Source organism: Zootoca vivipara, chromosome 5 (genome assembly GCF_965207765.1).
Source record: "Zootoca vivipara chromosome 5, rZooViv2.hap1.1, whole genome shotgun sequence".
Taxonomy (NCBI): domain Eukaryota; kingdom Metazoa; phylum Chordata; class Lepidosauria; order Squamata; family Lacertidae; genus Zootoca; species Zootoca vivipara.
Genome location: NC_142588.1, coordinates 76,023,296 through 76,037,048, shown reverse-complemented (window position 1 = coordinate 76,037,048; position 13,753 = coordinate 76,023,296). Strand labels below are relative to the sequence as shown.

Genomic DNA, 13,753 nt, shown 5'->3' with positions numbered 1-13,753 from the left:
AGTCGCAAAACGTGTCTGGCGCCTGGCTAATTTTGAACACTGTTTATGGCTCAGGTGTGCATGAACTTTGGCAAGAAAAGCTCCCCAAAATCAGGAGCTGGAGGTGGAGGTGGTACTGTTCTGTTCTGTTGGCCAGGCACAGACACAAGTATTTTTATACTAGGCCTCTACAGCCCAGAGGTGTCGTGTTACCTAAAGACTGTCGAGGGCCCAGGCATTGGCAGAGGAAGAGGAGTGCGGGAAGAGCGCACCGCCCCCGGCAGCGCGATCCCAGTGGGGCGCCATCACAGCTCTCCCCCGCCTGCACTGGGTGCCACGGCCCTGCAAGCGGCGTGCCCCGCCCCGCCTGCTCTCTGCCCCCCCCCCCGGTGCCGCAGCATGAAGCTCCGCCACTGGGCCCAGGCAGCACATCCTTATCTGTTTACCTAAACTCACCAGACTTAGGTCCCAGCCTGGTTCCAGCAACCATGGTTCAAGTCCTAATGCCCATGGCATCAGGAAGCCTTGTATGTCATTTGTGAATAAGCAACCCTTCTTGAATTTAGAAATCGAGGCCGCTAGGCATCATTCCACGCATGGTCTTAAGGAAGAGGTACGGAATGGGCAGCACATTAAAATACTGCAGTCAGTCATGCATCGCATGCATCTCACTCTAATCAATTTGATTTTGTAAGAGTGCAACTGGATACAAGATTACAGATTTCGACCGGGTGTTAAGGCAATCTTGTAGCGTTTGTGTGTGTTTGTGTGACTATAACTGCCAAATGCAGAAGTAACAGAGGATTAAATATAGCAATATCCTCGGGGTTTAGAGGTTTGCAGTGTTTATGTACTACATCTGTAGTACAAAATACAAAAGGCTCTTCTACAAGCAAAAATGGAACATTGAAGGGGAATTCTTTGGGAGAAGAAGCTTGTTTTTCTACTTCCGTTTACATACCACCTTTCCCATAGTAAAGTAGCACTAATGGTGGCGAACAATATTCCAGAAACTTTTATTTCCTCTCCGTTCTCCCTTCTATTCTCCTCCTTCCCCAGTTGTGGTCTTCCTCTTGAATGGGACATGGGTGGCACGATGGTCTATACCACTGAGCCTCTTGGGCTTGCCGATCAGAAGGTCGGCGGTTCGAATCCACGCGACGGCAGTGAGCTTTTGTTGCTCTGTCCCAGCTCCTGCCTACCTAGCAGTTCGAAAACATGCCAGTGCAAGTAGATAAATAGCTACCGCTGTGGCGGGAAGGTAAACGACGTTTCTGTGAGCTCTGGCTTCTGTCACGGTGTTCCAATGGGCCGGAAGCATTTAGTCATGCTGGTCACATGACCCAGAAAGCTGTCTGTGGAGAAACACCGGCTCTCTCGGCCTGAAAAGCAAGATGAGCACTGCACCCCATAGTCGCCTTTGACTGGACTTAACCATCCAGGGACCCAGGTGGCACTGTGGGTTAAACCACAGAGTCTAGGGCTTGCTGATCAGAAGGTCAGCGGTTCGAATCCCTGCAATGGGGTGAGCTCCCGTTGCTCGGTCCCAGCTCCTGCCCACCTAGCAGTTCGAAAGCACGTCAAAGTGCAAGTAGATAAATAGGTACCACTCCGGCGGGAAGGTAAACGGCATTTTCGTGAGCTGCTCTGGTTTGCCAGAAGCAGCTTTGTCATGCTGGCCACATGACCCAGAAGCTGTCTATGGACAAACGCCGGCTCCCTCAGCCTATAGAGCGAGATGAGCGCCACAACCCCAGAGTCAGACACAACTGGACCTGATGGTCAGGGGCCCCTTTACCTTTAACCATCCAGGGATCCTTTACCTTTTACCTTCCTCTTGCATGCTAACTATGGTTAACATCACAACTTAACCAAACTGAACTCTAACATAGGTAGTTCTAAACTTTGAAGTTTGAAGCCACTGAATTCAGATTCTGGATAAAACAAACTATAGCTAGGGTTCATTTTTAGCAAGGGCTCTATTTTTATACTTTGTCGTTTCAACTTTTACTTGTGAACTGCCCAGAGAACTTTTTAATGGGTTGTACAGAATTGCTGTAAACACACACACACAGGAGGAGGAGGAGGAGGAGGAGGAGGAGGAGGAGGAGGAGGAGGAGGAGGAGGAGGAGGAGGAGGAGGAGGTATACCTGATCTCTTTGCCATGATTATGGGACTGACAAAATGTAAAGTGAGCCATGACAGAACACCAGAGTTATATCAACTGGGGTCACATGACCAAACTTTAACTAGATTTTTTTGCCACTGAATTATTAGAGAAAGGAAATCCCTTCTGTCCTGGCATTAAGTGCCACTTTTCACCTAGCCATTAAGGAGATGAGAATTGAGGAATTATTTTAATAAAAAAAAATGTGGAAGCACACTTGAGAGTGCTCTCCCAATTCTCCACCTTCCTCTGTACCGCTGGCTTGAAGGTTAAAGCCACAGCTTGAACATTCCTGCGCTTGATGTCATATACTGTATGTCAGACCCAGGATGGTGGCTACAGTTTACCAAAAACTGCCTGGTGGGCCAATCTCCGAGGCCTGGCAGGCCTAATTAGGTCTGTGAGCCAGAGGTTCTCCCCTGCATTTAAGGTTTGTTATTTATTTAGTGTTTATTTGTTAAATTTCATCCAAGGATCGCAAGGTGGTATAAAAACACAAAAAATAATGTAACAACAATCGAAATAACACACACACCCTGGCCACACACAGTTGAAAAGGCTATAGAAGGTCTGGATGAAGAGGAATGTATTTGCCCAAGGATATGGAATGAAGGCACCAGGCAAGCCTCCCTGGGGGAGAGCATTCCACCAACAAGGAGCCACCGCAGAAAAGGCCCATTGCCCATGGAGGGAGAACAAAGGAACAAAACTTTTAAGTCTCATAAAGGCAAACTGGATGTCAAAACCATGGGTTGTATTTGCCATGCACTGGAGTAAGGAAAGTTGCCTTTTGCTCAGGCTGATTGAACGGCGAATAGTTAAGTCATGTCATAATACAGGGGGCGGCAAATTACAGCGCCTGGGCAGAATCAGGGGCAGAGCCACCACCACTCGGCGTCTTCCTCCCATCGCCGTCGCCACCCTGGCACTCCTGTGGGCCAGAGAGCGAAGCGGACAAGCTCGCTCTGCCTACCTGCTTCACGAGAAGAAGAAGCATTGGTGGTGGTAGTGGCAGCCCCTGGGAAGGTAAGTGCAGCGCCTTCTTTCTCTAGGCGAGGAGGAAGCCTGTTTCGCGCCACCACCAGCAGCCCTTCGGCGTATGAGGGAGGCGGCAAACAGAGAAGGCGGCTGGGGCATGTGGGGAGGAGGACTACTTGTCCCCCTTGCAGGGGACTGGCCCCCTGCAGGAAAAGTTTTCTGACCCCTGTCATAATACCATCATGTGGATTCACTCTAAGTGAATGCAGAGTACTGTTGTCAGTAGTTGCAATAGTAGGATTCTACATAGCACATAGTTTCGAATACAACTGAAATTAGATAAAGGGGAAATCATTAACGAGCTAAGAACATTTGAATTGAAAAACTTCATTCAGGAAAGAAGGCTCTGACGGGAGACAAGGGAGGTCAGAATAAAATTACAATAGGCCCTTTTCTTCCCTTTTCAAGATTTCAGATTGTGTAGATTAATTCAAATCACAAGCGTCCGCGCTGAAATAAATCATCTCATTCATGAGAAGTCTGCAGTTATCTGTGACTGATCAACCAAACAAACCAATTACATGATGAAATATTATTTTAAAAGTCATCTCATGATCTGCTTTACTGGCAGTTTCCTGTGCAAGTTCTAGAGATCATGAATACCCCAAATTGAAACAAAGATGAGAGCCCAATCCTATAGTAGCCTATCCTGCAAAATGTCTCTAATGTCAAAACACTCAAAACACCAAGGACTGGTTTAACAAAAGTCATTGACATTACTGATGGGTGGGTGGGTGGGTGGCATGCACATGTTAACTAGCTATGTAAGTAGCTGGGAAAGGGAGAGGGGAAATAAAGGAATCAAATAAATATAAATCAAATCTATAATATGCCTTACCTTGCCCCTATACTATGGAATTCCCTCCCCAGAAATGCACATCTGGTGCCTTCATTGAACAGTTTTCATCATAGGCTGAAGACACACTTCCTTTACACTGTCTTTCTGACACCTTATATATATATATATATATATATATATATATATATATATATAGGACCCAGCTTAGTCTTCTGATTCTATATTGTTTTAACTGGTTTTAAAGTTGCATTTTTACCTCTCTGTAATCCACCCTAGGTACTTACAGAGAAAGAGGAATGGGAATTATTATATTCACCATCATCCAAGATTATTTTGCACTGAAAAATGCGTATCACAAGTGAATTTTAATGCCATTTGACCAGGTGATGTTAAAAAAAGCTTTTGCTGTGGCAGAGGCAGACACGAATGCCCAAGTAAAAAGTGCAATTTCTATACAATATCAACCACAGGGCTCTGAAGATCAGCTAAAGATTGATTTGGACCTTCCCACCACAATATTCTCAGAATCAGCATAATCAGGGATAAATAACAATTTAAGGCAAACAGATTCCCAGCATTAAATGAAGTCCGTTCGACATGCTTGACACATACGCTCTCTCATCTCAATTCAGAGAGCTGTTCTGGGTTGCCAATGTTCATACAGATTTCTCCCCCTGCCCTTTTGTTTTTAAGTTGAGAAACTTAGCGGTGGACCTGGAAGGTCATCCCTACAGGAGCAGTTCTCTGTATCTAATGTGCCTTCCCACAGCCCATCTGCCACATTCACTTTTTGCAAGGCAAATCCACTGGTTACATCATGTGGAGAATATTTCTCATACTTTCCCTAGTGACAGCTATGTGTTTAACTTATCACAATGACTGTTAGTTGTCAAACCTCTCACCTGACAAGGCTTGGTCATAACAAATGTCCCCAACGTGGAACTGGCAAGAGGAAGTAATTGGGAAATTGTTTCAAAGATGAACGTGGGAAGGGGGGGGGGCGGCTCAGTCAGACAAAATCATAATGTTCCAAGTTCCCAAAAAAGAGCAGCAGTACCCACTCACCCACCTATGAGCACAGACTCCCAGGCAACAACAGCTGATCGAGGATAATTCAGTTTCCCTAACACAAGGGAGGGAGAGAGAACAGGCCGTCTTCATCTGCACACATTATACCAGGCTTCCCCAACCTGGTACCCTCCAGGTCTCTTGGACTACAGCTCCTGTCAGCCTTAGGCAGCATGGTCAGTGCTCAAGGATGATAGGGCTTGTAGCCTTGTCAAACTGGCACCAGAATTTCCACTGAGTTTGTGGTTCGGATGCTATGACAGGGATGAGGAAATGTGACCCTCACAGGTGCTGTTGTGATTCCAGCTCCACAGTCGCAACCAGCATCACTCATGGTCCCAGATGTTGGAAGTTGTAGTCGGACAACATCTGTTAGGTACCAGGCTAAAGGTAAAGGTACAGGTACCCCTGACCATCAGGTCCAGTCGCGGACGACTCTGGGGTTGCGGTGCTCATCTCGATTTACTGGCCGAGGGAACCGGCGTACAGCTTCCAGGTCAGGGGTCCCCAAACTAAGGCCCGGGGGCCAGATGCGGCCCAATCACCTTCTAAATCCGGCCTGCGGACAATTCGGGAATCAGCGTGTTTTTAAATGAGTAGAATGTGTCCTTTTATTTAAAATGCATCTCTGCATTATTTGTGAGGCCTGCCTGGTGTTTTTACATGAGAAGAATGTGTCCTTTTATTTAAAATGCATCTCTGGGTTATTTGTGGGGCATAGGAATTCGTTCATATTTTTTTTCAAAATATAGTCCGGCCCCCAAGGTCTGAGGGACAGTGGACCGGCCCCCTGCTGAAAAGGTTTGCTGACCCCTGTTCCAGCTCATGTGGCCAGCATGACTAAGCCGCTTCTGGCGAAAGCAGAGCAGCACATGGAAACGCCGTTTACCTTCCCGTTTGAGCTGTACCTATTTATCTACTTGCACTTTGACGTGCTTTTGAACTGCTAGGTTGGCAGGAGCTGGGACCGAGCAACGGGAGCTCACCCCGTCGCGGGGATTCGAACCGCTAACCTTCCGATTGGCAAGCCCAAGAGGCTCAGTGGTTTAGACCACAGCGCCACCCGCGTCCTAGGTACCAGGCTAGGGAAGGCTATACCCACTAGGTACCAGGCTAGGGAAGGTACCGACGTTCCATGGCCACAAAGAAGAAACTGTGGAGGCATCGTGGAGAAAGCTCAAATGCTACCAGCAACCATCTAGAAAGAAATACCCCCTAGAAAAGTTTTGAAGGAAGGGGGACAGCCCCCTAGCATTCTAACTGGATAGCCCTAGTCAGTGAACACAGCAGCAGGTTTATAAAAGATACCATAGAGCAGTGTTTCTCAACCTTTTTTGGGCCAAGGCACACTTGTTCCATGAAAAAAATCACGAGGCACACCACCATTTAAAAAGTTAAAAAAATTAACTCTGTGCCGCCCTATATTGACTATATAATTATGACTGTAAGAAACACTTGCCAATTGCTGTGTTGGTTGCAATCTCCTCTAATAAGGCTTCACAAGCCGCTGATTTCTCTGCCAGCACAATCCTTTGCTCAGCAAGTTTCAGGTTGAGCTCATCCAGCCAGCTTCTTTAAGTTTGTCTAAAACCACCCTCCCGTGGTGGTGGCTGTTGAGAGCTGCGCTCGCCCCGCGTCGTGACCCGGCCGGCTCCTTTTACTTATTGGCGGCCGCCAGGCACGTGACAATGCAAATCGCCCTTCTCGTCGTCGCACGTCGCGGCACACCAGCCAGCGTCTCGCGGCACACCAGCCAGCGTCTCGCGGCACACTAGTGTGCCACGGAACAGCGGTTGAGAAACGCTGCCATAGAGAGCACCTTCCTCATCGTTCCTCCTGCCAGAAAGCATTTAGAAAACTCCAGTATTACCAGCCATATGCCGCTAACAGCAAACAAGCTTTTGTAACATGCTATACACATGCATGTTTTTAAAAGGGAGGGGGCAGGCTGCATTCCTGTACAAAGTGAGTTACACAACCCCCGTTGACTTCAGTGGGCTCACAAAACCCTGCACAGAATCAGGCTGCAACAAAAGCAAAAATCGTCAGAAGATTTGTGCAACAAGTAAGGAGTTCAAAGCTTCCTTATGTAGATGAAGAGGCTGGAGATAAATAGATTCATAGTCTGGGGAAACTTTTCTGAAAACTGAATACTTTGTCAGAATGGGGCTCAGGCTGCAAAACTGTTTTTGTGTTGCATATTGCGACCTGCATACACTTAAGAACTGGAAGTGCAAAGAAAAAGTAGCTGAGCTTGTGCAGAGAGATGAGAGAACAGAGCAAAATTACTAAGAACATGTCCAATAAAAATTCTACAGTTGACACAGTTGGTTCTGCGTATTCTCATCACTCTCACTCTTATTCACACATGCTTATTTCACTCATTCACCCCCCATCTTGCAAAATTAGGTGGGTTACATCACCTAGGCCAGTGATGGCGAACCTATGACACGCGTGACAGCACTGACACGCGTAGCCATTTTCGGTGACACGCGGCTGCACGCCGAGAAGGACGCATCTCTGGGGGCCTTGTGGACTTCTGGCGAGGCAAAATGGGGATTGGCACGTTGTTGCGGAGCTCTTGAAAACGGCCAGCGTACCTGCGCTCCCTGACCGGCTTCGGAGCCTCCAGGATTGCCACCGCCCTCGCGCGAACATCAGGGGAGCTGCCGAAGCTAAGGGGTCCCAAGGCCTGAGACAACCTACCTCGAGGCGCACTGGCACCACGGAGAGGGAGGAGAAGGAAGGTCCCAACCTCACCGCTGCAACCACTGCCAATACCGCCACCATCAATGCCACTGCATTTAAAATAACTTTAATAATTTCCCCCCTTTTTTAAACTTTTTTTTTTTAAAGTGACACACCACCCGAGTTATGCTCGGTTTTTTGGTGAATTTTGACACACCAAGCTTAAAAGGTTGCCCATCACTGACCTAGGCAGCTGTTCTCTACCATACAAAATGACCCACCAGATCAGAATACTGCAAGTCTAAAAAGGTAAGCAAGGCATTTACAAGAAGGCAATGCCAGCCTCTGGAACAGATGCTCACTGGGGCAATCTATCAACAACATGCAACACCTTTGTTAAGAGAGTTATCAAGTCGAGGTTTTCCTACTGTCATAGCTGCCAAGTTATCCCCTTTTTTTACGGGAAATTCCCTTATGCTGAATAGGCTTCGTCGTGAGAAAAGGGAAAACTTGGCAGCTATGTACTGTGATCTGGGCAGGATCTGAGAAGCTGCCCCCTCCCCCTACATCCTACCTTGGTCACTCAGGTGTGTGTGTACAACATTAATACCCCATCTGGTAGAATTCTATCCATTATATTTTATCTGCACAGCCGGAAAATGAATTTCTGGAACCAAAATGCTTTTTCTGTGCAGCCTGAGCAGCAGAAAAAGAAAAAGAGGTCAGAATAGGCCAATATATATGTGGATTGTCCCTGGATCAAGTTGCTTTTCTTCTCAAAGCTCTTAACCTAGCTCAAGGTTACCATCTGAACTAGCCAGATGCTTAACTGAGAATCCATCACAGTCTGTCCATCAATAAGACTTTAGAACTGTCTTGCCCCAAAATAGCAACTAGACGTTTTGCCAACTGTAACCCCAGTTTAAGGAGCCATTTGGCACCTAGTTTATCTTATAGAACAGGATATCTCATAGAACCATGGAGTTAGAAGGGAACCTAAAGATCATCTAGTACAACCCCCTGCAATGCAGGAATATGCTTTTGTCCCTTATGGGATCGAACGGCAACCTGGGAGGTGTCAGCACCACGCACGAACCAACTGAGCTACGTCTTATTCATCTTGAGATTCCAACACTGCCTCAAAAGTGAATCAACTTCCAACACTGTGCTGTGTTTTCTTTTCTCCCGTGCTTTCTCAAATCAGTCTATTTCATTTCTGTTCCTTTTAATGTTGCTTGGTTTTCATAAAATCATAGGACCGTAGAGCTGGAACCAGGTCATTTAGCAATGGGTTTTATATTTATATTTCTGCACACTGCTTGGGCATTCTCTGGGCACTTTATAAATTATGAAATAAACGATGTCTCTTCCATACCATTAATGCCTTTAATCTGAAACACTTGCTCAGTGGTAGAACATCTGCTTTGCATGCAGAAGGTCCCAGGTAGGCCTGGGAGCATCTCCAGGTAGGCCTGGGAGAGACCCATGTCTGAAATCCTGCAGACCTGGTGTAGGCAAATAGTGAACTAGCTGGACCAATGGTCTAATTCAGTGTAAGGAAGCTTACTACATTCCCCTTCCCCAACTTATTTGAAGAGCCAGAAAAGGGAATTCCAAGGAAAAGAGATTGCGCCCATTTGATTCAGCCTTGACAGCCTAGACAAATAGGATTTTGGCTATTTCCCACCACCACCTAGTAGCATATTACCAATCTAGTAGCGTCTCTGCTACTAAATAAAATGTACAAAGTTTTCTCTGCTAACAGGAAAAAGGGCCATGGGGTCTGACTCAACATAAGCCATTCCAATCCACTTATGTTTATAAACTACAATTCCTGCTTGATATTTATTAAATGTACACATTAGCATCCTCTGAAATAGCCTAATACTGGAGTGCATCATTCCTCGGTCTGCTTGGTAGAATATAAACTTTATTGCCTTTGAATTGAATCTAGCTTTGCCCATCTATACAGAACTTTGAAGTTCTGGAAACTCTTACAGTATTTGAGAATTAGGGTTGTGTGTGAGACACACACACTTATAACATATTTGCTGTATCAAAAGGGGGGGGGAGTGTTGCTTTAAAGTTAATTCTGGGGGGCCGTGAGGAACAACCATCAGACACCATAGAAGCAATTTTGGTCATACGAGTGAATCTTTCCAAAGGTGAACCCGGGGGGGGGGGGGTTGTCTCCACCTCACCCCTGACCCATGCTCAACGGGGAAGGGAAGAGCAATTCCTCCAAGACTTCTTCCCGCACCAGTATTAAAACTTCAGAATGAGTGTGCTTTCAAAACGTTCCTGTTCTCAAAGATCCTCAAACGGGTTAGACACACTTTACAGACAAGCATGCACTCAAAAGTAAGAGTGTGCGTGCGAGTGTGTGTGTGTTGTGCAAAGCCTTTCACCATCCCCATAAGCAGAGTTTAAGGGGTGTTACGAGAACTTACAGGCAACTGTAAAAGTATGAGGATGCAGTAAAAAAAAAGTCTTTTTTTTTTACCGTAGCCAAGCCCACCACAGTTCTTAAACACTGTTTCGGTCAGGTACAAATGCCCACACACAAATCCCCATCTAGTAAAAGGGGGGGTGGGGGGGAAACTGCCCCATAGCAAGCAGCTGACATTGCTTAGGCTTATGGGTGGAAGAGGTCTTTTGAAAAGAATCAGACTTGTGAAAAAGTTCTCTATCTCTCTGCCCCCCCAATAATAATAATAATAATAATCCAGCCTGCTCTGCCAGTGGCATAGGAGCCGATTGCCTTTCTTTGACCAGTAATAGGGGTGGGTGGGGGGCAAGAAAAGAGAAAGAGAGAGAGAGAGAGAGAGAGAGAGAGAGAGAGAGAGAGAGAGAGAGAGAGAGAGAGAGAGAGAAAGAGAGAGGGGGGGCTCGTTCTGCCAGGCAAGGAGGCAGCAGCCGCAGCAGAAACAGCCCATGTGGGGCAAGTGGCAGCGGGAATGCGCCTGGAGGGGAAGGGGAGGGACTACCGCGGACTTTGGGGGCCGGGCGCTCGCCGAGCTCCTTCCTTCCCGGGTGCCCGCGTTGGGGGAGGCGGGTGCCAGCCACCCTCCCTTCCTCTTCCTCCCCTCCCCCCGCGCCTTTTCTCCCCATGTGCCCGGCGTGAAGCTGCCGCTTCTTCCTCCCTCCCGCAAAAGGGGGACGCCGCGCAAATGGAGAGGGAGAGGGGTGTCGTTTCCTGCCCCTGCTCTTAAGAGGCGAAGCTTCGTGGGGGTGTTTTGCTTTTGTTTTTTAATGGGTGGGGGGCCACCCTAGAAGAAGCCGGGCTCGCCCTTCGCCCCAGATAGCTCCCGCCTCCGGCACGACGCGCCGCCGCCACCACACACAAAGCCCCCCGGAGGAAGCTCGCCCGGCAGGGCCGAGGGAAGGCGGAGGGGCCGCGCTGCCGCTCTCCCTTCCCCGCCTGCCTCGCTCGCTCTTCCCCCTTTCGCCTCCCCGTCCCTCCCGCCGCCGGCGCCGCGGCACTGACCTTGGCGTCTCCATTGCACACAGCCATAGAGCCGGCCGGGGTTGGAAACACCGGAGGGTTGGAGGGGCGGCCGAGGGACGAGCTGCTGCGCGCCCGGGTCCGTGTGCGCACAGCCGCCGGAGGGAGAGGGCGCCGGGAAGCAGCGCGCAACGAGGCGGGCGGGAAGGAGGACGAGACTACCGAGGGGCCGCCGCTCTTGCTGTTGCCGCCGCTGTGCTGCCTCTCCGCGGCCGAGATGAGCTAATCCTGCCCGCCCGCCCCGCCAGGACGCGCCGCCCGCGAGGAGGAGCCCGGCGCCCCGCGGACCGCCTTCTTCGGCGCCGGGCGGGAGAAGAAGGGCAGGAGCGAGAGCGGCGCGCCGAGCCCGCCCACTGGCGGACGGAGAAGGCGCGGGGAGGCCGCCGGGGGAAGGAAACGCAATGCTGTCCGTTTATATAAAGAGGGAGACTCGCCCGTGGGGTGTCCACAGCTCGAGGAATAAAGGCTGGGATGAAAGCAGGGAAATGCAGGGTTTTTTTGGGGGGGGGTTGCCCCGCTTAGATGGCCGCGATCCTCGGCAACGCTTTTTTTTTTACCCGAGGGTAAATGCAGCCGGTTGCAGTTGCGCCCGGCCGGAGGGAAAACGGGAAGAGGGGATTTCCTACCCAAAGTCTCGAGGAACGTAAAGGGTTAAAAAAAATATGTCACGGCACCAGCTTTTGAGAGTCCGCGAAAGCCATGCCACAAAAAAAATTGTCTTTGGAGTGTCTCGATATTTTTGTAAAACGCTTTGATGGGTTGGGTTGGGTTTTGGTGATGATTTGTACACCGCCCATCTGATTGGGTTGCACCAGCCACTTTTTAGCAGTCAAGCGGTGTACTGTATAAATTTTATGCAGTAAATAAATAAGATACTCAGGGCATTAGCGGGGTGAGGAAGCTGAGATCATCCAAGTTCTTCCTGGACTTCGACTCCCATCAGACCCAGTGTTCACAGATGATGGGAATTGTAGTCCCAGAGAGTCTCCAGCCTTTGATGTGTTGCATAAGGCAACTAACCTCATGGTCAGATTTCCTGCCTCCTTTCCACAATCCTATCAGGGTTTTCCCACGCTTGGGTCTCCAGCTGTTTTTTTGGACTACAACTCCCATCATCCCTGACCACTGGTCTTGCTGGCTAGGGATGATGGGAGTTGTAGTCCAAAAACAGGTGGAGACCCAAGTTTGGGAAAGCCTACCTAGATCAACTAAATTGTGTTTTGAAAGTACTGCAAATGGGGCAGGAGTCAGGGTATAAATATCCAAATAATTATTTTAGATCTACTTTAGCTTAAAAACCTTTAAAATTGTCTCCCTCTTGTGATTACCTCACTAGGAACCTGCTTATGAACTTGGAACGTACATTGGCCACAGGCTCCATCTCAGGATGTGTCTGGGGCAAGTACGTAGTCCTCAAGAAATCTGAAGCAAAAGGGAAGCAGGGTTCTTGATCACAACTTCCTAATTTAGTTATTGCGTCCCTTTTTCTTAGCAAGTCTACTCAGAGTTAAATACCATCTGTAAATCATTTTCAAGTAGCTCTCCGTCATATATGCCACCTTCTTCTCAAGGACCTCAAGGTGGCATACATGTTGTACCCCTGATCTAATCCCCACAACAAACCTGCGAGGTAGGTTAGGCTGAGACAGTGACTGGCCCAAGGTGAGCTTCATGGCCGAGCGTGGATTTGAATCCTGGTCTCCCAGCTAATCAGACACTCTAATGACTACGAAATGAAAAATGCCATACTACCGTATGCCCTAAATTTGATATCCACTACCACGGGTGGGTGGGTTTTTTGTTGTACCTCTGCTCTAAAACCTCTGCTCCAAAACCTCTGCTCCAGGGGCTTCATCCTGGAGTGAAATACAGTACCTTGGATGCTATCCACTTGAAAAAGAAAAAGGAAAACATTTTTGCTGGCACCAATTGACAGGGGTAAACTGCCCCACTCCCACGTTGTTCCCCAAGAGCAGCAGGTTAGGCTTTGGGTCTACAGAGGCAAAAGTAACAAGAGATCTGAGGTGGCATAATGGACAGTACCACTTCAGACTGCAGGTGGTGGTGGGTGCCTTTCAGGATTGCTGCCATGCGTCAAAGAATAATAATTCCTCCCCTTCAAGTACTAAATGAGTACAGCTGGGAACACTCTGAGCTAGACCTCCTCTGAGGTGCTAGACTTTTGCAAGTGTGTGTGGTGTGTTTTTTTTAAGTGCATGGAGGAAACATTTTAAAGGGCCATCCCCCTGCCTGCAGTGTGAAGTGGCACACTCAGCTCTGCCACCGCATCAGAATTCTACCACCTCACAATAGCTCTGTTTTCACCTTTGTTATGTATTCTGAGAGTAGGAGCAGGACCCTGCTGGCTGGCTTGCTTCCCTGGTCTCCATGTGTTCAGATGAAGGCGACAACAGGCGCTATTGTGCACAAAAAAGGCACTTTATGCACCTGGTGCAATAACCCTCTTCATGTGTTATGAAAGGGCGGGCAGCAGCGTCGAGAGTCCTAG

General features: G+C 48.5%; 1 protein-coding gene across 2 annotated transcripts in view; it reads right to left on the bottom strand.

Annotated features, from left to right (window-relative positions):
• GMPS (guanosine monophosphate synthase) overlaps positions 1-11,572 on the bottom strand; it is a 49,850-nt gene extending 38,278 nt beyond the window's left edge. The window contains exon 1 of one of the 2 annotated variants that reach the window (XM_088669834.1): positions 11,227-11,572. In XM_088669834.1, the coding sequence (XP_088525960.1) occupies positions 11,227-11,253 (27 nt within the window). In that variant the 5' untranslated portion in view covers positions 11,254-11,572. Of the gene's footprint in view, positions 1-435; positions 511-11,226 lie in introns of those variants that run through there. The other variant, XM_088669835.1, reaches the window with a different exon arrangement.
• Positions 11,573-13,753: the final 2,181 nt, after the last annotated feature.